General features: G+C 45.5%; 1 protein-coding gene across 6 annotated transcripts in view; it reads left to right on the top strand.

Annotated features, from left to right (window-relative positions):
- Positions 1 to 21,531, top strand: part of Iqca1 (IQ motif containing with AAA domain 1) — a 129,337-nt gene that overhangs the window by 39,096 nt on the left and 68,710 nt on the right. For all 6 annotated transcript variants that reach the window (XM_047545769.1, XM_047545767.1, XM_047545768.1 and 3 more), the window contains one exon: positions 16,816 to 16,900. In XM_047545769.1, coding sequence (XP_047401725.1) covers positions 16,816 to 16,900 — 85 coding nt within the window. The remainder of the gene's footprint in view (positions 1 to 16,815; positions 16,901 to 21,531) is intronic.

Below are 21,531 nucleotides of genomic sequence, written 5' to 3'. Positions count from 1 at the left end.
AAGAGGGAAGGGCGAGCAGCCTCTGGTGCGGAGGATGGAGGAAGGCAGCGGGAGAGGCCTGGGTGACGAATGGGTGATGTCTTGGGTCTGGCATGGCTCTCCAGTCTTCCCGGGAGTGTCTGCTCTTGCCTAGGGATTAATTTTTCTATACAAATTAATATTTGAGATAAAAAGGTAAAAATAAAGCACATACATCATTTTCCCAAAACCAAAATAGGCAATCATGGGATCAGTAATATATTGTTTCTTTTAATAAAATCTTAGAGGTGGGGCAGGAAGGTTCCTGTTGCACTGAAGCATGAATGGAATCCAAGATCATAATTTCAAATCAAGAAGGAAGCTTTAGCCAGGAGAGGCGGAACATGCTTGTGATCCTAGTTACTTGGGAGGCTCAGGCAGGAGGATTTCAAGTTTAAGGCCAGCCTCAGCAATTTATGAAGCCCTTGTCTCAAAATAAAAATTTCAAGAAGGATTGGGGATGTGGCTTAATGGTTAACTGCCCCCTGGGTTCAATCCCTGGTACCAGAAAAAAAAAAAAAGGAAGCTTTGATCTTGAGTGATAACGGCTAATAACATCCCACTAATAAGTAGAAGCGCAGCTGAATAAATCGGATTCCGTGGTATGTGCTCAGACTGTCTTGCTGTGCTGCTGGACCACTCCTCTCCTGTGAGAACTAGGGTGCCCCTCGTTTTTCCAAGAAGGGCCCTGTAATTAAGCCCATGTGCAGTCCATTGCCTTTATTGAGTGTAAGTGAATTTATGGGCAGCAAGTGGCACCTTGGAGACTTCTGTGCAGTGGCACAAGCTGCTTGCTTTAGGAGGCAGGAAGAATTTACGAGTCTGCTGACATTAATGGAGGTGGCTGCCTGGCTGGGGGGGCATCAGCCGGAAGCCCCTCCATCCATATACTCTTCCTCCCTGATGAAACGCAGATAAATCTCTGTCCTGTGAGTCTGCGGTGGTGAGAACCGAGGACGCTTAGTGTCAGACCTCGGTGGGAGATCTATCAACCGAGTCGCCTGCCTCCTAAATCCTGCGAAATCCAGGGCCGGTCATTTTCACATTTGTGCAAGAACTTATGACAATATGAAAAAATGTTTAATAGGCCCCATCTTTGCTGAATGCTCCACTTGCTAAGTGAAAACTCAAAGTGGCGTTTTCTCTCCAGCGTCCTCAAATAAAGAACAGAAAGGCCGAAGCTGACTTTATTAAGGAGGTGCCATTAGTCACTGAACAAATTCTGTAAGAAATTACCACAACTAAGTGTCAAGCTAAATCAGGGGGCTCCTGATTTGTCCTGAAGTGTCCAATAGGCAAGCACCTGCTGATTTTTATTTGCTCAGTGGAGGAGCCTGGTTCAAGGGCACCGTCTTGCAGGGGTGGGCTGTCCAGGGTCTCACCCTGAGCCTGTCGCATCACAGGGCTCCTCAAGGGCAGCTGCCCAGGTCTCTTCATTTCCAGTGAAACACTGTTTTCACTGTGCGTCTGTCTCCTGCTGCTCCTTTCTCGGTACAAAGTCTCATTAATCGCACCTCCACAGACAGTGCACTTCCCTGGATGTCCGGCTCCGCGAGAACCCCATGGAAAGTGGGTGGGGAAGTCGAGCCTGCGGGTCCCGGAGAGGCCCTTCCTGGCTCAAGGCTTCAGTCTGCCCCAGTGAGAGCCGCCAGGCCTGTTTCCTCACCTGAAAAGCATCAATGACAATGATCTCACCCCCTCATAGGGCTGCTGGTTGGATGAAATGAGATGATGATGTGAGTCCTTTCCCCACATTTTTCATTGGTGCATTATCGTTGTACATAATGGTGGAATTCATTATCACGTGTTCGTACGTGCACACAATGCAACAATATAACCTGGCCAAGGTCAGTCCCCAGTGCGTCCTCTGCCCCTCCCCTCCAAGTTTGGCTTATTTCAGTTAACTTGATGATCTCAAGTTCCATCCATTTTTCTGAAAGTGACTTAGTTCCATTCTTCTTTATGGCCCCACAGAGCTCCCTTGTGTACATACGCCACGTTTTCTTACCCACTCATCCACTGACGGACGCCTAGGCTGGTTCCGTAGCTTGGCTGCTGTGACCTGTGGTGCTGCAGACACGGGTGCCTGTCTCACTGTAGAGCTGACTTCCGTCGTCGGGATGAGTGCTGAGTGGTGCAGCGGGTCACGTGGTTCTTCCACACCTCGTCCTTTGGGGGATCTCCCTCCCGATCTCCACAGCGGGGGTACTAATTTACAGTCCCGCCAACGGTGTAAGAGCGCCCTTTTCCCCACGTCCTCTGCGGCACTGGTTATTGTTTGTACCTTGGTGACGGCCATGCGGGCTACCGTGAGGTGAAATCTCGATGTAACTTTGATTTTTGCACTTCCCTAATTGCTGATGATGTTGAACATTTTTTTGTGTATTTATTGGTCATTTCTATTTCTTCGTTTGAGAAGTGTGTTTAGTTCATTTGCCCATTTATAGTTGGATTCTGGGGTTTTCTTTCTTAGTTTTTAATATAATTTGAAATATCAATCCTCTATCAGAAGAGTAACCAGCAAAGATTTTGCTCCCTTTCTGTGGTTTCTCTTTTCATATTCTTAGTTGTTTCCTTTGCTGTTCAGAAGCTTTTTAATTTAATGCCATCCCATCTATTAACTCCTGGCATTATTTCCTGAGTTTTCAGGGTCCTTCTGGGTTTTCCAATTTATTGGAGTATGATTTTTCAAAATAGGTCCTAATTATCCTCCAGATTTCTTTGATGTCTGTGGTTTCTCCTTTTCCATCTTAGAGATTTGGTTACTTTTTTTTTCCCTTTTTTTTTTTTTGATTAGTTTAGCTAAGCTTATCAATCTTGTGTAACTTTTCAAATAAACAACTCTTTGCTTCATGATTCTCTGTATCACTTTTTTAATTCTCAAGTTCATTGATTCCATCTCTGATCTTGTTTCCTTCCTCCTACTGGTTTGGAATTCATTATATCTTCTTTTTCAAGGGCCTTGAGATGTAACATTAGGTTGTTTATTTGGGCTCTTTCTGCTTTTCTTATGTAGGCACTCATAGCTATAAACTTTCCTCTTAGAACTGCCTTCATGGTCCTCAAAGTATTCCATGAAATAGAAAAGGAGGGAACCCTTCCAAACTCATTCTATGAAGCTAGTATCACTGTGATGCCCAAACCAGACAAAGACACATCAAGGAAAGAAAACTTTATACCAATATCCCTGATGAACATAGATGCAAAAATCCTTAACGAAATTCTGGCAAATCACATACAAAAGCATATTAAAAAGATAGTGCCCCATGATCAAGTGGGGTTTATCCCAGGGATGCAAGGTTGGTTCAATATCCAGAAATCAATCAACGTAATTCATCACATCAATAGACTTAAAGTTAAGAATCATATGATTATTTCAATAGATGCTGAGAAAATGTTTGATAAAATACAGCACTCCTTCATGCTCAAAACAGTAGAAAAAATAGGGATAGTAGGAACATACCTCAACATTGTAAAGGCTGTCTATGCTAAGCCCACAGCCAACATCATTCTTAATGGAGAAAAACTGAAAGCATTCCCTCTAAAAACTGGAACAAGACAGGGATGCCCTCTTTCACCCTCTTTCACCGTTTCTTCATCATCCTTGAAACACTAGCCAGAACAATCAGACAAACCAAAGAAACTAAAGGGATATGAATAGGAAAAGAAGAACTCAAGCTATCACTATTTGCTGATGACATGATTCTATATTTAGAGGATCCAAAAAACTCTACCAGAAAACTTCTAGAACTAATAAATGAATTCAGCAAAGTAGCAGGATATAAAATCAATATGCATAAATCTAATGCATTTCTATTCATAAGTGATGAATCTTCTGAAAGAGAAATTAGGAAAGTCATTCCATTCATAATAGCCTAAAAAAAAATAAAATACTTGGGTATTAATCTAACAAAAGAAATGAAAGACCTCTACAATGAAAACCACAGAACACTGAAGAAAGAAAGAAATGAAAACCTCAGAAGATGGAAAGATCTCCCATGTTCTTGGACAGGCAGAATTAATATTGTCAAAATGACCATACTACCAAAGGTGCTATACAGATTCAATGCAATTCCAATTAAAATCCCAATGACATTCCTCATAGAAATGGAGAAAGCAATCATGAAATTCATCTGGAAGAATAAGAGACCTCGAGTAGCCAAAGCAATTCTGAACAGAAAGAGTGAAGCAAGAGGTATCACAATACCAGACCTTAAACTATACTACAGAGCAATTGTAACAAAAACAGCATGGTATTGGCACCTAAATAGGGAGGCAGACCAATGGTATAGAATAGAAGACACAGAGACAAACCCACATAAATACAGGTAGCTCATGCTAGACAAAGGAGCCAAAAACATACAATCGAGAAAAGATAGCCTGTTCAACAAATGGTTCTGGGAAAACTGGAAATCCGTAAGTAATAAAATGAAATTAAACCTCTATCTCTCACCCTGCATGAAACTCAACTCAAAATGAATCAAGGAGTTAGGAATTAGACAAGAGACCCTGCACCTAATAGAAGAAAAAGTAGGCCCAAATCTTCATCATGTTGGCTTAGGACCAGACTTCCTTAACAAGATTCCTAAAGTGCAAGAAATAAAAGCAAGGATCAATAAATGGGATGGATTCAACTAAAAAGCTTTTTCTGAGCAAAGGATACAATCAATAATGTGAAAAGAGAGCCTACAGAATGGGAAAAAAGTCTTCTCCACATGCACTTCAGATAGAGCATTGATCTCCAAAATTTATAAAGAACTTAGAAAACTTTACACCAAAAATATAAAGAATCCAGTCAATAAATGGGCCAAGGAACTAGACAGATACTTTACAGAAGATATATAAGCAATTAACAAATATATGAAAAAATGTCCAACATATCTAGTAATTAGAGAAATGCAAATTAAAACAACTCTAACATTTCATCTAACTCCAATTAGACGGGCTTTCATCAAGAACACAACAATGATACGTGTTGGCACGAATGTGGGGGAAAGGCACACTTGTACATTGCTGGTGGTGACCAGCTATCCCACTCCTCGGTTTATACCCAAGGACTTAAAATCAGCATACTACAGTAACACAGCCACATCAGTGTTCATAGCAGCTCAGTCCACAATGGCCAGACTGTGGAACCAACCTTTTAAAAAAGTGTCATCCCCATAGAACGTGCCAGCATCTGCTCACAGTGACACGATGCTGCTGGACAGTGCCCAAGGGGCTGCTGAATGGCAGTCCTCACTAGCCATCCTGGCCCTGGGTGCCTGCTCCGTGGCTCTCTCCTCCTTCTCTCTCCATTCCTGCCTCATTCTGTAGGGCAGGCGCAACGCGTGGACCCAGTACGAGGCCGAGGTGGTTTCCCATGCAGCCACGTGACGAGTGCCATTTTCTGCCTTGCTTGTTCCATGGGGAGGTTTGGATACCCAGGTGAAAAGCCCACTTTGACCTTGCCTGTTGCCCTTGCCTGTTGCCCTTGCCTGTTGGCCTTGCCTGTTGACCTTGCCTCTTAAAGCATTTTGAGGACAAATGGGAGTGGGAGGAATTCTGAAGTGCATTCTAGCACGCACTGTAAATCAGCAAAATGATGAAAGTTTGAAGCTAATCAAGTGGCTTGAGTTACAGTTGAGAGAAACCTGTAATTTAAATAATTATCATGCAGAAAGGCAGCATATTTGACACTTCATAATCGTGCAGAGAATTTTGCCTTAAAATCTGTTTTAAGTAGAAAAGTTCCCTGCATATATTAACGTGTTTTCCAGACTGCGAAGAGACATTGAGATTATCATCCAAAAACAACCTCACATCTCCACCCCAAAGATGCACACTGCAGCAAGGTCCATGTAGTGAGGCGAGAGGGCAGTTGTTTTGCTTGGTCAGAAGATCGATTTCATGCAAGACGGTTAGAGTGGACCTATCTGATAGCATGACACTGGGGGACAACCTTAAGTCCAGTGCAGGAGTCAGTCACTTGGTGTGTTTCTAATCGGGCTGAGGCTCCGAGCAGGGCACCAGAGGTGGAATGCAGAGCAGCTGGGACGAGCCACAGCAGGAGACAGGTGGAGGGGGACACAGGAGGTGGGGACATCAGACGGCAGGTCTAGGTGACTTTGTGTCCAAACCAGGACACTTTCAAGAGTGAGAGGGGACAGGCAGTGATGCCCAAATCACGTGGGTGATCCAGGATGGCCTTGCTGGAGGCCTCAGATGAAGGCCGAGCCAGTGTGTTTGCAGACCGCACGTGGGTGTGAAAGAAGAGCTGAGCCAAGGGATCACCACGTGCCCTCCCTGGAGTGACAGTTTCCATTTTCTGAACTGGGAAAACGCGAGAGCCGGGGGAAGAGGGTTGGCGAAAATGAGTCGCCTTGAGTCACAAGCTTCCAGACCTGGCTGGGCAGGTGGGCTTGAGCCGGGTGGTGAGGCAGGAACCAGGCTCTCAGGGCTGAAGCCGTGGCTGGGGCTGAAAGCCACCAGACTGGTGAGACCACAGTCATGAACTTGGGCATGGAGAGAGGGAGGAGACCTTGGGCCAAGCCCTGGGTCCTCTGGGTTCCAGCGGGGGAGACAAGGAGGACCCAGCTGGACAGCGGAGCAGGAGAGCCGGGAGGGAGGTCAGCAGCCCGCCCTTCAGCAAGGGCGATGGGAGCTCAGACCTGCTGACAGGTGCAGTTGTGTGAGTGCCCTCCGTGAGGTAGAGAAGGGGTGCCTGAGGCAGACAGGATTGTCAGAGGCAGGGGTGCTGAGTATGTTGACCAGGACGGAGAACCTTCTGGAAGAGGACTCTGACCTGCAGCAAGACCCCGCTTGTTGCTGAGCTGTGGACTCGTGTGCTGGCACTGCTGGAACTGAGGCCTGCAGTGGCTCTGAATGATGGGAGACTATTGTCTTGTTCTGGAAGCCAGAAGCCCAAATTCAAGTGGCAGCAGAGGCTCCTCAGGGTCAGAGACAGGACTTTTCCAGGTCCCTTCCTTGGCTTGCACGTGACCAGCCCCTCCCGGGTCTCTTCACCTGCTCCTCCCTCCCTCTGTGCCCGTCTGTCTCTGTGCCCAAGTTTCCCCACCTCACAAAGACACCAGTCATCTTGGGATACGGCCTGTCCTCCTCCAGAGTGACCAGATCGTAACCGAGCACCTCTGCCCAACCCTCTTTCCAAATAAGGTCGCATCCCAAGGTGCTGGGGGCTCGGACTTCGACACATGAACCTTGGGGGTCAGGAGCACAATTCATCATAATACCTGTAAGAACCCTCGTAATGGGGCGTGAACGTGGGCAACTCTTGAAGCCGCGGGAGGGAGTCCAGAGATGAGAGAGGCTTGCAGGGAGGGCTGGGAGCGGAGCGTTTGTGAAGGGGAGAGGCAGAAGGGGCCCCGGAGGTGTGAGCCCAGAACACTCGAAACCAGGGGACAGAGACAGGCCTGAGGGAGGCATGGTCTCCGGAAGGTGGCCCACCCTCCCCCCCTTCCTGGGCCATCCGGGCAGACAGCAGCTGAGCCTGAAGTGTGCGTGGTGGCGGTGGCCTTTCAGGACCGAGAGCAGCTCCGGTTGTGTTTGGCCATTCCCGTTGGTTGAATAATAGCGATGCTCACACTGCCTGTCAGTCCTGCGCGCAGCAGCCCCTGGGGTGTCCAAGCGTCTGTGCAAAAGGGCAACCTCACCATCCCCTGTGCCAGTGATCCTGGGATGGAGGGGCAGGCAGAGATGTGGAGGAATGCCCATCAGGGGGAGAGGACCTGAGAGGGACCAGGTTCCACTAAAAGCTGATGCTTTGGTTTCCACTTTTAATCAAAAGCACCATCTTCCTGACACCATGTAATTTGGGGCCCTTGGCTCCTCCTGAGCAGGCCAGGTGGGCCGAGACCTGCAGGCAAGTCCATCAGGTTCCAGCTGCTGTGCCGGAAGCACCACAGGGGCCAAAATAATGTGCTCCTCTTCCCTCATCCGTGATTGTGCGCAGTCTGTGCCCGCAGCTCTGCCTCCTGTGGGAGCTGAGCCCGAAGCGTGGACACTCCAGGCCTCACCACCACCTTGGATGAACCCAGGAGTGGAGAGCCCCGGAGCTTGGTTCTGAGGAGGCTTGCTGGGTGGGGGGGGCAGGGCCCCAGGATGCCATGGCACCAGCTGAGAGCAACCCAGCCACCACGGAACGGAATCTCAGTAATGTCAGCGGAACCCAAGCCCACCTTGTCTATCATGTTTGAAGTGACCAAGTCACAGGGAAGGGGCCAGGGAGGGGCTCTCAGTGTACCCAGAGCACCAGGGAAAATCAACACTGAGGGTGGAGGTGTCCTAGTCACCCCTGGTGGAGGGGCAGACGAAGCAGAGGGATGCAAGGAAGGACTGTGCACATGCCTGCGTTCCCATGAGCACACGTGTGTGGGTGGGGGGTATGGCACAGAACTACCAGAGGGCACAGTCATTTTATAGACACAGAATTTTAAATATGCTTTCAGATTTGTGCCCAAGAAAACTGTTCCACTTCTTCAAGACAAAGAGTAATTCAGGCTCAGCTTATAATCAATTACACAAGCTCACACGAGTGAGAATAACCCAGTATGTTCCTTGGTCTATTAAAAATAAACGTTTAATATTGTTATTTTGCAAAAGGTCCTGATATTAAACCTCGGTGACAGTGGATGTGTTTCATGAGAGTCCCATGTTTCAAACGGCACATGGGAATTCGTTCTGTTTTTGATGTCACTGAGCTTGTTTGAGGTCCTTGCAATACTCAGGTTTAAATGGTGAAACCCAGCAGTGCAGCAAGCTGTGTGGGGAGGTGACTGTGGAGGCCCGGGAGGCCGAGGCGAGCATTGCGCAGGTGGCCAGATCTCTCCAGCCCTCACATCATGTGTCTGAGCCAGGCCTCCAATGGTGCCACAGGGGCCGAGATATCACATCTCGGAGACCTTGCCTGACAGCATGGGAGCTTCCCACTACCTGGGCTTGCCACCATGGTCAGTGGTCATTAGCAGTGACAAGCCACGTGACTAAGTGGCCCTTCCCTTTCCAAATGACAAAGACCCAACTTTAAGAAGCACAGGTGGGACCTGCCTCTCGCCTGTCCATCGCCTGCCTTACACCTATCCATCACCCAACGCTCGAGGTTCACCTCCCGACCGTCCGACAACAGTCAGAAAACTGATCACCAACCGCCAGTGGAGCACCAGCTGCCTGCTGTTGCCTGGAAGTTCACTGTCACAGTACCTGCAGGTTTGATTACACGTGGCTGCCGCCATTTTGAGACAACAGCCAGGCCCCATAGGACCCCTGGCGGGACTGACTGAGCCCCGTCTCCAGGATCCCTCAGCCAGACCAATCATTCCCTGCCTCTGGGGCCCTCACATCAACTGACTGCTCACTGCTGCCAGGACCCCCAGACCAACTGACTGCGCCCTATCACCGTGACCACAGACCGACTGATTGCACCCGGCCTCCAGGATCCCACAACCACACCAAACACACCCGACCTCCAGGACCCCTGCCGGACCAACCACATCCTGCCTCCAGGACCTCCTGCTGACCACATGCACCCCTGAGCTGCAGCTCCCCATTTGCCAACACATTTGGAAGCCAGAAAGGCCATCTTGGATAATCCTGGAAGCCGTACCTCCGATCTTTGGGTGGGGCAAGTCCCATCCTGCGATGCCTGCTGGAGGCTTGAAGCTCATGGTCACGTACCTCTCATGTATCAGGCTACTGAACACTGGGAGGTTTCATTACTATATGACTGTTATACAGTAGATTTTCTTTTTTCTCCTTTTTAAAAAAATTTAAGTTTTTATTTCTTTACTTTTCTTGCTTTCTTTTCCTTTTGTTTACCTGTTCCCTCAGAGTCTCTTTCTCCATTTTTTGCATGCTAATATCCAATTTCTTTTGATTACACTCTCACCCTTTCTATTTTCTAGAACTTCTGTATATTCTTTTCTTATCCCATTAACAGCCACATTCTACATCCCTCTGCATCCTCTTTGTCCTCCATTAGAAACTGCAGACCTTATTGCAAACCTGTTTGTTATACCAAAGATAATATTTGAACTCATTTTGTTTATTATGACAATTTTGTTATTGTCCCCATAGGGGCTATTTGGTGGAGGATTGCATAGTGTCTGATTTGGGCACTGCTAATATTGATCTCCCCTTAAAGAAAGGGTTTTGGAAACCTAAAGGGCCACTATAAGCCTATAGGGGGAAATCTGCAGTACCCCAGATCTGCACTGCTAGAGGGGAAGATACATGAACAACATGAAAAAACAAGGGAAGAAAATGATCCAAACAAATCTAGATTCTATATTCATAGAATCCAATGACAGTATGTTAGAAGAAATGTCTGAAAAGGATTTCAGATTATACATGATTAAGATGATTCGTGAAGCAAAGGATGAGATAAGAGAGCAAATGCAGGCAATGAATGATAATACCAATAAGCTGAAAGAGCACCTGCAGGAAGCAAAAGGTCATTTCAACAAAGAGATAGAGATTCTCAAAAAAAAAAAAAAAAAAAAATCAGAAATCCTTGAAATGAAGGAAACAATAAACCAAATAAAAAACTCAATGGAAAGTATCACCAACAGACTAGACCACTTGGAAGACAGAACCTCAGACAATGAAGACAAAATATTTCATCTTGAAAATAAAGTTGCCCAAACAGAGAAGATGGTAAGAAATCATGAACAGAATCTCCAAGAACTATGGGACGTCATGAAAAGACCAAATTTAAGAATTATTGGGATGGAGGAAGGCACAGAGATACAAACCAAAGGAATGAACAACCTATTCAATGAAATAATATCAGAAAATTTCCCAAACTTGGTGAATGAAATGGAAAATCAAATACAAGAGGCTTACAGAACACCAAATGCACAAAATCACAACAGATCCACACCAAGGCACATTATAATGAAAATGCCTAACATTCAAATAAAGATAGGATTTTGAAGGCCGCGAGAGAAAAGCATCAGATTACATATAGGGGGAGACCAATACAGATAGCAGCCGACTTCTCAGCCCAGACTCTAAAAGCTAGAAAGGCCTGGAACAACATATTTCAAGCTCTGAAAGAACATGGTTGCCAACCAAGAATCCTATACCCAGCAAAACTAACCTTCAGATTTGAAGATGAAATAAAATCCTTCCATGATAAACAGAAGTTAAAAGAATTTACAAATAGAAAGCCTGAACTACAGAATGTTCTCAACAAAATATTCCATGAGGAGGAAATGAAAAACAACAATGGAGATCAGCAAAGGGAGGAACTACCTTAGAGAAAAACCACTCAAAGGAGAAACCAAGCCAACTTAAAAACCAAAAATAAGCCAAATGACTGGGAATACAAATCATTTCTCAATAATAACCCTGAATTTTAATGGCCTAAACTCATCAATCAAAAGACATAGACTGGCAGAATGGAATAAAAAGAAAGACCTAACAATATGCTGCCTGCAGGAGACTCATCTCATAGAAAAAGACATCCACAGACTAAAGGTGAAAGGATGGGAAAAAAACCTACCATGCACATGGACTCAGTAAAAAAGCGGGGGTTTCCATCCTTATATCAGATAAAGTGGACTTCAAGCCAAAGTTAGTCAGAAGGGATAAAGAAGGACTTTTCATACTGCTTAAGGGAACCATAAATCAGGAAGACATAACGATAGTAAATATTTATGCCCCAAACAATGGTGCATCCCTGTACATCAAACAAATCCTTCTCAATTTCAAGAATCACATAGACCACAACTATGTGACTTTAACGTACCACTGTCACCACTAGATAGATCTTCCAAACAAAATCCAACCAAAGAAACCATAGAACTCAATAACACAATCAATAACCTAGACTTAATAGACGAATATAGAATATTCCATCCATCAACGAGCAGATACACTTTCTTCTCAGCAGCACATGGAACCTTCTCAAAAATAGACCATGTGTTATGCCACAAAGCAGCCCTTAGGAAATGCAAAAAAATAGAGATACTGCCTTGTGTTCTATCAGATCAAAATGGACTGAGAGTAGAAATCAATGACAAAAGAAAAAAGGGAAATTACTCCAATACTTGGAGACTAAATAATATGCTATTGAATGAAACATGGATAACAAGAAACATCAGGGAGGAGATTAAAAATTTCTTAGAGGTCAATGAGAACGATGATACAACATATCAAAATCTCTGGGACACTATGAAAGCAGTACTAAGAGGAAAATTCATTGCATGGAGTGCATTCCAGAAAAGAATGAAAAGTCAACAACTAAATGACCTAACATTACAGCTCAAAGCCCTAGAAAAAGAAGAACAGAATAACAGCAAAAGTAGTAGAAGACAGGAAATAATTAAAATCAGAGCTGAAATCAATGAAATTGAAACAAAGAAACTATTCAAAAAATTGACAAAACAAAAAGTTGGTTCTTTGAGAAAGTAAACAAAATAGACAAACCCTTAGCCACACTAACAAAGAGAAGGAGAGAGAAGACTCAAATTACTAAAATACATCATGCAAAAGGAAATATCACTACAGACACCACTGAGATACAGAACATAATGAGAAGCTACTTTGAAAATCTGTATTCCAACAAAATAGAAACTACCAAAGGCATTGACAAATTTCTAGAGACATATGCTCCTCCCAAACTGAATCAGGAGGACATACACAATTTAAACAGATCAATATCAAGCAATGAAATAGAAGAAGCCATTAAAAATCTACCATCCAAGAAAAGCCCAGGACCAGATGGATTCTCAGCCGAGTTCTACAAGACCTTCAAAGAAGAACTCATTCCAATACTTCTCAAAGTATTCCAGGAAATAGAAGAGGAGGGTACCCTACCGAACTCATTCTATGAAGCTAATATCACCCTCATACCCAAACCAGGAAAAGACACAACAAGGAAAGAAAATTTTAGACCAATATCCTTGATGAATATAGATGCAAAGATCCTTAAGAAAATATTGGCAAATTGTATCCAAAAACATATTAAGAAAATAGTGCACCACGATAAGTGGGGTTCATCCCTGGAATGCAAGGATGGTTCAACATTCGTAAATCAATAAACGTAATCCATCATGTCAATAGACTTAAGGACAAGAATCATATGGTTATTTCAATTGATGCAGAAAAAGTGTTTGACAAAATACAACACCCCTTCATGCTCAAAATGCTAGAAAAAATAGGGATAGTAGGAACATACCTGAACATTGTAAAGGCTATGCTAAGCCCGTGGCCAACATCATTCTTAATGGAGAAAAACTGAAACCATTCCCTTTAAAAATGGGAACAAGACAGGGATGTCCTCTTTCACCACTTCTATTCAACATTGTCCTCGAAACTCTAGCCAGAGCAATTAGACAGACTAAAGAAATTAAAGGGATACGAATAGGAAAAGAGGAACTTAAGGTGTCACTATTTGCGGATGACATGATTCTCTTTTTAGAGGATCCAAAAACCTCCTCCAGAAAACTTTAGACCTCATCAATGAATTCAGCAAAATAGCAGGCTATAAAATCAACACGCATAAATCTAAAGCATTTTTATATGCAAGTGACGAAACAGCTGAAAGGGAAATGAGAAAAACAACTCCATTTACAATAGCCTCAAAAAAGATAAAATACTTGGGCATCAATCTAACCAAAGAGGTAAAAGATCTCTACAATGAAAACTACAAAACATTGAAGAAAGAAATTGAGGAAGACCTTAGAAGATGGAAAGATCTCCCATGTTCTTTGATAGGCAAAATTAATATTGTCAAAATGACCATATTACCAAAAGTGCTATACAGATTCAATGCAATTCCAATTAAAATCTCAATTATGTACCCTACAGAAATAGAGCAAGCAAGCATGAAATTCATCTGGAAGAATAAGAAACCCAGAATAGCTAAAGCAATCCTTAGTAGAAAGAATGAAACAGGGGGTATCACAATACCAGAACTTCAACTATACTACAAAGCAATAGTAACAAAAACAGCATGGTATTGGCACCAAAATAGACAGATAGATCAATGGTACAGAATAGAGGACATGAACACAAACCCAAATAAATACAATTTTCTCATACTAGACAAAGGTGCCAAAAATATGCAATGGAGAAAAGATAGCCTCTTCAATAAACGGTGCTGGGAAAACTGGAAATCCATATGCAACAGAATGAAACTAAACCCCTATCTCTCACCCTGTACAAAAATCAACTCACAATGGATCAAGGACCTCGAAATCAGACCAGAGACCCTGCATCTTATAGAAGAAAAAGTAGGTCCAAATCTTTACCTTGTTGGCTTAGGATCAGACTTCCTTAACAGGACTCCCATAGCACAAGAAATAAAAGCAAGAATCAACAACTGGGATAGATTCAAACTAAAAAGCTTTCTCTCAGCAAGGGAAACTATCAGCAATGTGAAGAGAGAGCCTACAGAGTGGGAAAATATCTTTGACACTCATACTTCAGATAGAGCACTAATTTCCAGAATATATAAAGAACTCAAAAAACTCTACACCAAGAATATAAATAACCCAATCAACAAATGGGCTAAGGATATGAACAGACACTTCACAGAAGAAGATCTACAAGCAATCAACAAACATATGAAAAAATATTCACCATCTTTAGTAATAAGAGAAATGCAAATCAAAACTACACTAAGATTCCATCTCACCCCATTTAGAATGGCGATTATCAAGAACACAAGCAACAATAGGTGTTGGAGAGGATGTGGGGAAAAAGGTACACTCATACATTGCTGGTGGGGCTGCAAATTAGTGCAGCCACTCTGGAAAGCAATGTGGAGATTCCTTAGAAAACTTGGAATGGACCTACCCATTTGACCCAGCTATCCCACTCCTTGGCCTATACCCAAAGGACTTAAAATCAGCATACTACAGAGATACAGCTACATCAATGTTCATAGCTGCTCAATTCACAATAGCCAGACTGTGGAACCAACCTAGATGCCCTTCAGTTGATGAATGGATAAAGAAACTGTGGTATATATATACAATGGAATATTACTTAGCTATAAAGATTAATAAAATTATGGCATTTGCAGGCAAATGGATGAAGTTGAGAATATCATGCTAAGTGAGATAAGCCAATCTCAAAAATCCAAAAGGTGAATGATCTCACTGATAAGCAGATGATGACACATAATGGGGGGTGGGAGGGGGGCAAGAATGGAGGAAGGAGGGACTGTATAGAGGGAAAGGAGAGGTGGGAGGGCTGTGGGAAAGGAAAAAAATAATGGAATGAATCAAACACCATTACTCTATGTAAATGTATGAATATGCAAATGGTATGCTGTTACCCATGTACAAACAGAAACAACAGGTATCCCATTTGTTTACAATAAAAATAAATTATATAAAAAAAAAGAAGCACACCTGGGTGCCGGGTGGGGCTGTTCCACGTGCAAGAAAACCTGTCCACCTGGAGGTGGGAGGGCGGGTTCTCGGTGGGCTCTCTGGGTCCAGGCCAGAGCCTGCAGGAGCCCAGAGCTGTCGAGGCGCTGCGCAGGTCTCCGCCAGGCTGCGAAGGGCCCTCCTGCCTTTTCCTTCTACCTCCATGGGGCCAGATTTCCCTCTCGTGCTCCAGCAGGAACAGCAGACTGGAAGGCAGAGGAATGAGCGTCAGCGACTCCAACAAGCCTAGATGCTAACTAGACTCAAAAAGATCCAAACAGTGCCGCACTCCTCATTAATCATTTTTTGCTTTGGTCAATGTATTTATTATTTATAAAAGTGTGATTTCTGCCAACATACAATGGGCTTATTATTTTTTAGTGAATTAAAAATACATTTTGGGAATTTCTAAGTGTAAATACCCGATACAGCAAGTATCATCAAGATCTATAACCTAGAGAAACAAGAGTTCTTTGCAATGCTTAAAAATTAAGATTAGTGCCCGGTGCCATGGCGCACGCCTGAAATCCCAGTGGCTTGGGAGGCTGAGGCAGGAGGATCATGAGTTCAAAGCCAGCCTCAGCAATGGTGAGGCACTAAGCAACTCAGTGAGGCCCTGTTTCTAAATGAAATACAAAGTAGGGCTGGGGATGTGGCTCAGTGGTCAAGTTACCCTGAGTCCAATCCCCAGTACCACCCCCCCCAAAAGAAGTCAAGCTTAGTCAAGCGCTCCTTACAGCCACAAGTTTGAGCCCCCCCCAGGTCATTCTCAGCTCGGTCCCCCACCCTTAGTCTTCCCACATCTGTGAATTAATGGAACTAACTCGGCAGGTCCTCTCTTCCTATGTGTAGAGTGGATGGGACGCTCAGGTCAAAGTCATTTCTCTTAGAAATGTTAACCACATATTCCTTCAGAAATCCTCAACTTTAAATTTCAATGTCTGCTTTCTAAATGTAGAAATTATGTGGTTATAAAAAAAGTACTCCATGGAACCTGTGGAGCACAGGCCTCGGGCTGCCCAGCCCTCCCGCATGGCGGACCTGACGCCGCAGAGCCGTGTGGTCCGCACGGCTCCCCCTGCCGGGGCGCAGGCTCGGGGCTTGTCCTCAACTGCAAACAGGAAGCCACGGTTTCTGCGGCTGTCTCATCCTAACTCTAGCCCAGAGCATCTTAGCACTAAAAAGAAAAGAAAAGGAGGAGGAAGGAAAGCACCACCTCTCGTAGAGAGAGGTTTGTCTCAGACCGATGGGTCCCGCTGGAGGGGATTGTGTCCCTGAAGGCCACCTCCGCCCTCAGAGACATGCGGTCCGGCCCTCTGTCCCAGGACCCCACCAGGGCTTGCGTGAACCCAAGCAGGCCGGGTGTCCACAGAGGGAACGGGTCGCGTTCCTGCTGTAACCTGCCTCCCTCTCTGCACAGGAGCTTGACGGGCTCGTTTCCCGAGTACCCCAACGTGGAGGAAGGAGGGTCCGCTGTGATTTTCTCCAACAAGACCCCAGAACAGGTACGGATTTGCTTGCTGTGGCTCTCTCAGGACCACAGTCCTTTAGACGTTAGGGTCAGCGGGGTCGCGGTGCCCTCAGGTCGGGTCCCTTCCCGCCGACGCTGACGGGGATGTGCTCCAGGCTGCGCCTCAACGCCTGGCCCTTCAGAGCGGTTGCGAAACGATTCATCCTTCTCCCGTCCGATCCTGGAGGAGACGTGATGATGCGAAGGCCGTTTCTGGGGTGACGTCTGAGCAGCCTGGCTCAGGTGCCCTCTGCCCAGGTCCCTGCCTGCCTCTCAGGCACAGCTCCTTCCCGGCCGGCCCATCCCCAGACCTCACTGCCGGCCATCCACCCGCTTTGCCCCTTGCGTCTCAGGCCACTGGCTCGTGGCCAGCTCTCCCCCAGCCCTGGGGCCCTCCATCAGGACTTGATACCAAAACGAATAAAGGAATCATGCTGAGAAACTGGACGAGAGCGGTACAGGATCAACTGACAAGCTGACTGAAGAAATGAAAGAAGACCGGGATGGAGAGGTTGGTGGGTCCCCCAGGGAGAAAGGCTCGGGAAGTACAAATGCACAGTACCTTCCCACCATTTCTATGCAAATGATGCAGCTTCAATCAAAATTAAAGTAATTTTTATATTGACACATTCATTTTCACGTTTATCTGGAAAACTGCATGGAAATACCCAATTTTTTTTTTTTTTTTTTAACTAGGATGATGGGGAGGACCGTGTGTTGTAGGGATCAGTCGAAAAATCCTAAAGTACTCAAGGACCACAGTACTAGGGAAAGAGCAGACAGAGGATGGCAACAAGAAGAATAGCAGCCCACCTCCTTCAGCAAATCCTGTGTCCCAGAAATGGAGTCAGACAGACACCGGGCCCCATGACGTAGCAGCAGGGAAGGAAGGACTTCTCAACAGACAACACTGGGATCGATGGCTCGCCATTTAGCACGATCACGTAGGTCCTGACCTCCCTTACACACACAGTAAATTTCAGATGCATTAATATTTGTGTGGGATATTAGACCTTGAATTTACAGTAAAATGTTGGAATATTTAACAATCAGAGAGAGCGGAATGATCTAGAAGCATGTCACTGCAGGAGAATCAGCCAGAAAACAGACCAGAGCATCTGTCTATGTGAAACTCAAAGGGCAAAGCCCAAATCCTAAATGCAGTTCCAGTCATGTCACTAAGGAAAGAACTTGAGTTGTGTGGGATGATGGGCAGCATTCATATTTAAAGGGTTATCAGAAAATAAGAAGAAAACTGAATGTTCCAGGAGAAAAGAAGTCAAAGACTATTCACAGAATTTTAAAAAATTTTTAAATTCACTAGCAAAGACATTTAAATGTAAAATAATTTTGCTGTATCTCTTTACTTGTACAATTGGTGAACATTTAAATTGAGATAAGAAGTCAGTATGCTAGCCCACTCCTTGGTATTTATTCAAAAGAACTAAAATCAGCAAACTATAGTGATACAGTCACATCAGTGTTTGTAGCAACACAATTCACAATAGCCAAATTATGGGACCAGCCTAGATGCCTGTCAGTAGTCGGACAGATTAAGAAAACGTGGTATGGGTGCACAATGGAGTTTCACTCAACCATAGAGAAGAATGAATTGTGGCATTTGCTGGTAAATGGATGGAACTGGAGAACATCACGCTGAGTGAAATGAGCCAGACTGGAAAGACAGGGGTCCAGTGTCTTCTCTCATCTGCAGAAGCTAGGGCGAAATAAGGGGAGTCAGATCTCATAAAGATACAAGGAAGGTCCGTGGAGCAGACGAAGGTCGAGAGGAGGGAGGAGGGGAGGGAGGAGAGGCAGAGGCAGAGTGAGTCTAACAGGATCAGGTCGTGTGCACGTGTGGTGCGCCACAGGCAGTTCCACCCTTACATGTATGCAGAATGTACCCACCAAAAATAAGTAAAGAGACAAATGAGTGAAAGGAAGATCAGTAGAGTGGAGGAGGGGTAGTGGGGGGGACAGGGACTGAAACGGAGTCCATCAAATTCCACGGATGCTTGATGTCACCAGAATGAACCCAGATTCTGTGAATAGCTATAATTCTCTACTTAAAAAACACAGCAGTGAAGAAGGAAGAAGTTGGTGTGCGTGTGGGAAGAGTCACTTTCCTACACTGCTGGTGGATGCAGGAACCAGCAGGGTACTTTTTAAGGAACATGTACCAAGGGGGACATCAAAAATTTCTCATGTGGATACTGTTTGGCTCATAAATGCTATTCAAGGAATTTATACTAAAGAAAATAATAAGGCAAATTGCTATAGATCAGAAGTCAACCAATTTTTTTCCATAAAGGGTCAGGTATTAAATACTTGAGGCCATGAAACAAACATTCTCTGCCATTGCTACTTGGCAGCCAGAGACGATATGTGAATGAACAGGCGTGGCCGTGCGCCAGGGAAACTTCATTTCAAAAGTGGGCAGCAGGCCAGTCTGGCCCATGTGCCCTCATTGGCTGGCCCCCGGCATGGAGATTGCAGGCACCCCATTTTGGGCACTGGCACAGAAGAGACCCGCCTTATGTTCTCGAACAGGGAATTGAATAGCTTGAAGCAGAGTGTCGCAGTGGAACCAAGCTGCAGGTCAGGGCTCCCTGCCCACCCTGCAGCCAGCCTGTCCCCACGCGCCTGCCGGGCCTCAGGTGGACACACAGGTCCCTCTTTAGCCAGCAAGGCTCCCCTCCACTTCCCCAGGAGTCACTGCTGTCGGCTGCCCCTGGGTGTCAAGGCATTTACCAGTCTGCTGACGTGCCCTGGTATTGGTGCACTCCTTCCTGCGTTTAGGTCTTGCCCCTGAAGCTGCATCTCCAGGCACCCGTTGTCATGAGAGCCCACAGCAAGCAGGCTGCATGCTCGCTTAGGAAAGTAGCAACTATGGGCTTAAGACGGCGGTAGAATGCAGAGTTGTCCACCAGAACCATCCAGAAGGGGAGTTAGCTTCAGTCCAACTGAGCAGAACTGGGCTGTTGGGTTAGTACACTTCAGTGGAGCAGAGGGCCCCGCAGCGCAGCTTGGCTCTCGGGCAGAGGATGTAAGAGTGGGAGGCGCCAGGTGACTGCAAGTCACATCCCTGCTCGCTGGCACATGCTGGGCCCACAGCGCAGACAGTGACTCCCCCTCTGCCTGCCTCTCCTCATCCGGAACTCGTGCTGGTAATACCTCCTCCTGCACTGTGGCAAGAGTCAGGTACGGTCTGTGTGATGCTCCTGGAACCCAGTTTGTCACGTCCAAGTCTTTCAGAAAGTCCTGGCAGTTACTGGTGACGTCAGACACAGTGCTGGCCTGGCAGCGGTTGTCATAGCATGAGGAGACAGCAGGCCAAGCACAGTCGCCATAGCCACTTAAGTGGCTCCATTGTCTTTCTAAAACACAAAAATAAAACAAATGCTGTTTATGAAATGAGGTTAACAGTAGCATACAACCCCCCAGGACTCGTATGTAGAACGTACAAAGTACTCTTAGACTTCCACACAGGACCAAGAACCCAATCCAAAACTGGGCAAAGGCTTGCACAGGCAGTGCACAGAAGAAGATTCGTGAAAAGCAAGTCCAAATGTGCAGGATGCTCAACATCACTGGTCCTTAGGGTGGTGACCGTGCCTCACCCTTGCTGGGGTGAGAACAGTGCAGAAGACCAACCCAGATGTCAGGACTGCAGGAAAGGAGACCTCACGCGGCTGCTGGCGGTGAAGTGGCGCTGCTGCTGTGGAGAACGGTTTTTGGCAGCTTCCTGCGAGTTCACCATGAGCTGACCCCATGGCCCAGAGCTTCTGCTCTTAGGACACTTGCCCAGAGAAGCGAAAACATGTCCATGCAAAAACATGCATGGATATTCATAGCAGCCTTGGTCAAACAGCAGAAATCTGAAGCGGCCTCGGTGCCCATCAGCGGGTACGTGGATAGGACGAGCGGGCACAGACACGCAGTGGAATATTATTTGGTAATAAAAAGGGACACACAGCTGATGTCCACTACAAAGTAGGTGAGCCTCCCAAGCACCATGGAGGGAAAGGAGCTGGGAAGAGCAGACTGAATCATCTGCGTCCGTGGTGCAGAAGGTTCAGAGAAAGCAAAATCTGTGGCGACAGAAAGCAGGCTAGTGCTTGCCTGGGAAGGAGGACAGACAGAGGTCATGACCATGGACATGAAGGGATCTTTCTGGGGGGATGGAAATATTCTAAAAGTGACTTACGGTGATGGTTACACAACCTGATAAATTTGCTGAAAGATTATTGAACTGTACACTTGGAATGGGTGACTATAGGATATGTAAAATGTGCCACAGTAAAATTACACTTAAAAAAAAGAAAACAGGCACTGGCCAGATTTGTAGAGCTATAGGAGTTCTTTATGAATTAGAAAAATAATTTCTTGTCTGCAAACTCATTGCAAGTATTTGTGCACATGTGTGCACATACACGACTGTGAAAGTGCACGTCTGATTCTGGAAGGTTTTGCACAATTAAGGAGCATGAGCAAAATCAACTCAGTATTGACTTCAAAAAAACATCTGAAACAACTATAAGGCGGCTCGTTTTTCACCATGTGGCTGACATAAAACAAGCTGTGATAGGCAGCAAGGACCTGGAGGGGAGCCCCTTCCTTCATGCT

This window comes from Sciurus carolinensis, chromosome 3 (assembly GCF_902686445.1).
Source record: "Sciurus carolinensis chromosome 3, mSciCar1.2, whole genome shotgun sequence".
Classification (NCBI taxonomy): Eukaryota; Metazoa; Chordata; class Mammalia; order Rodentia; family Sciuridae; genus Sciurus; species Sciurus carolinensis.
The sequence above is the reverse complement of the archived record's forward strand: the minus strand, read 5'-3'. Positions and strand labels throughout refer to the sequence as shown.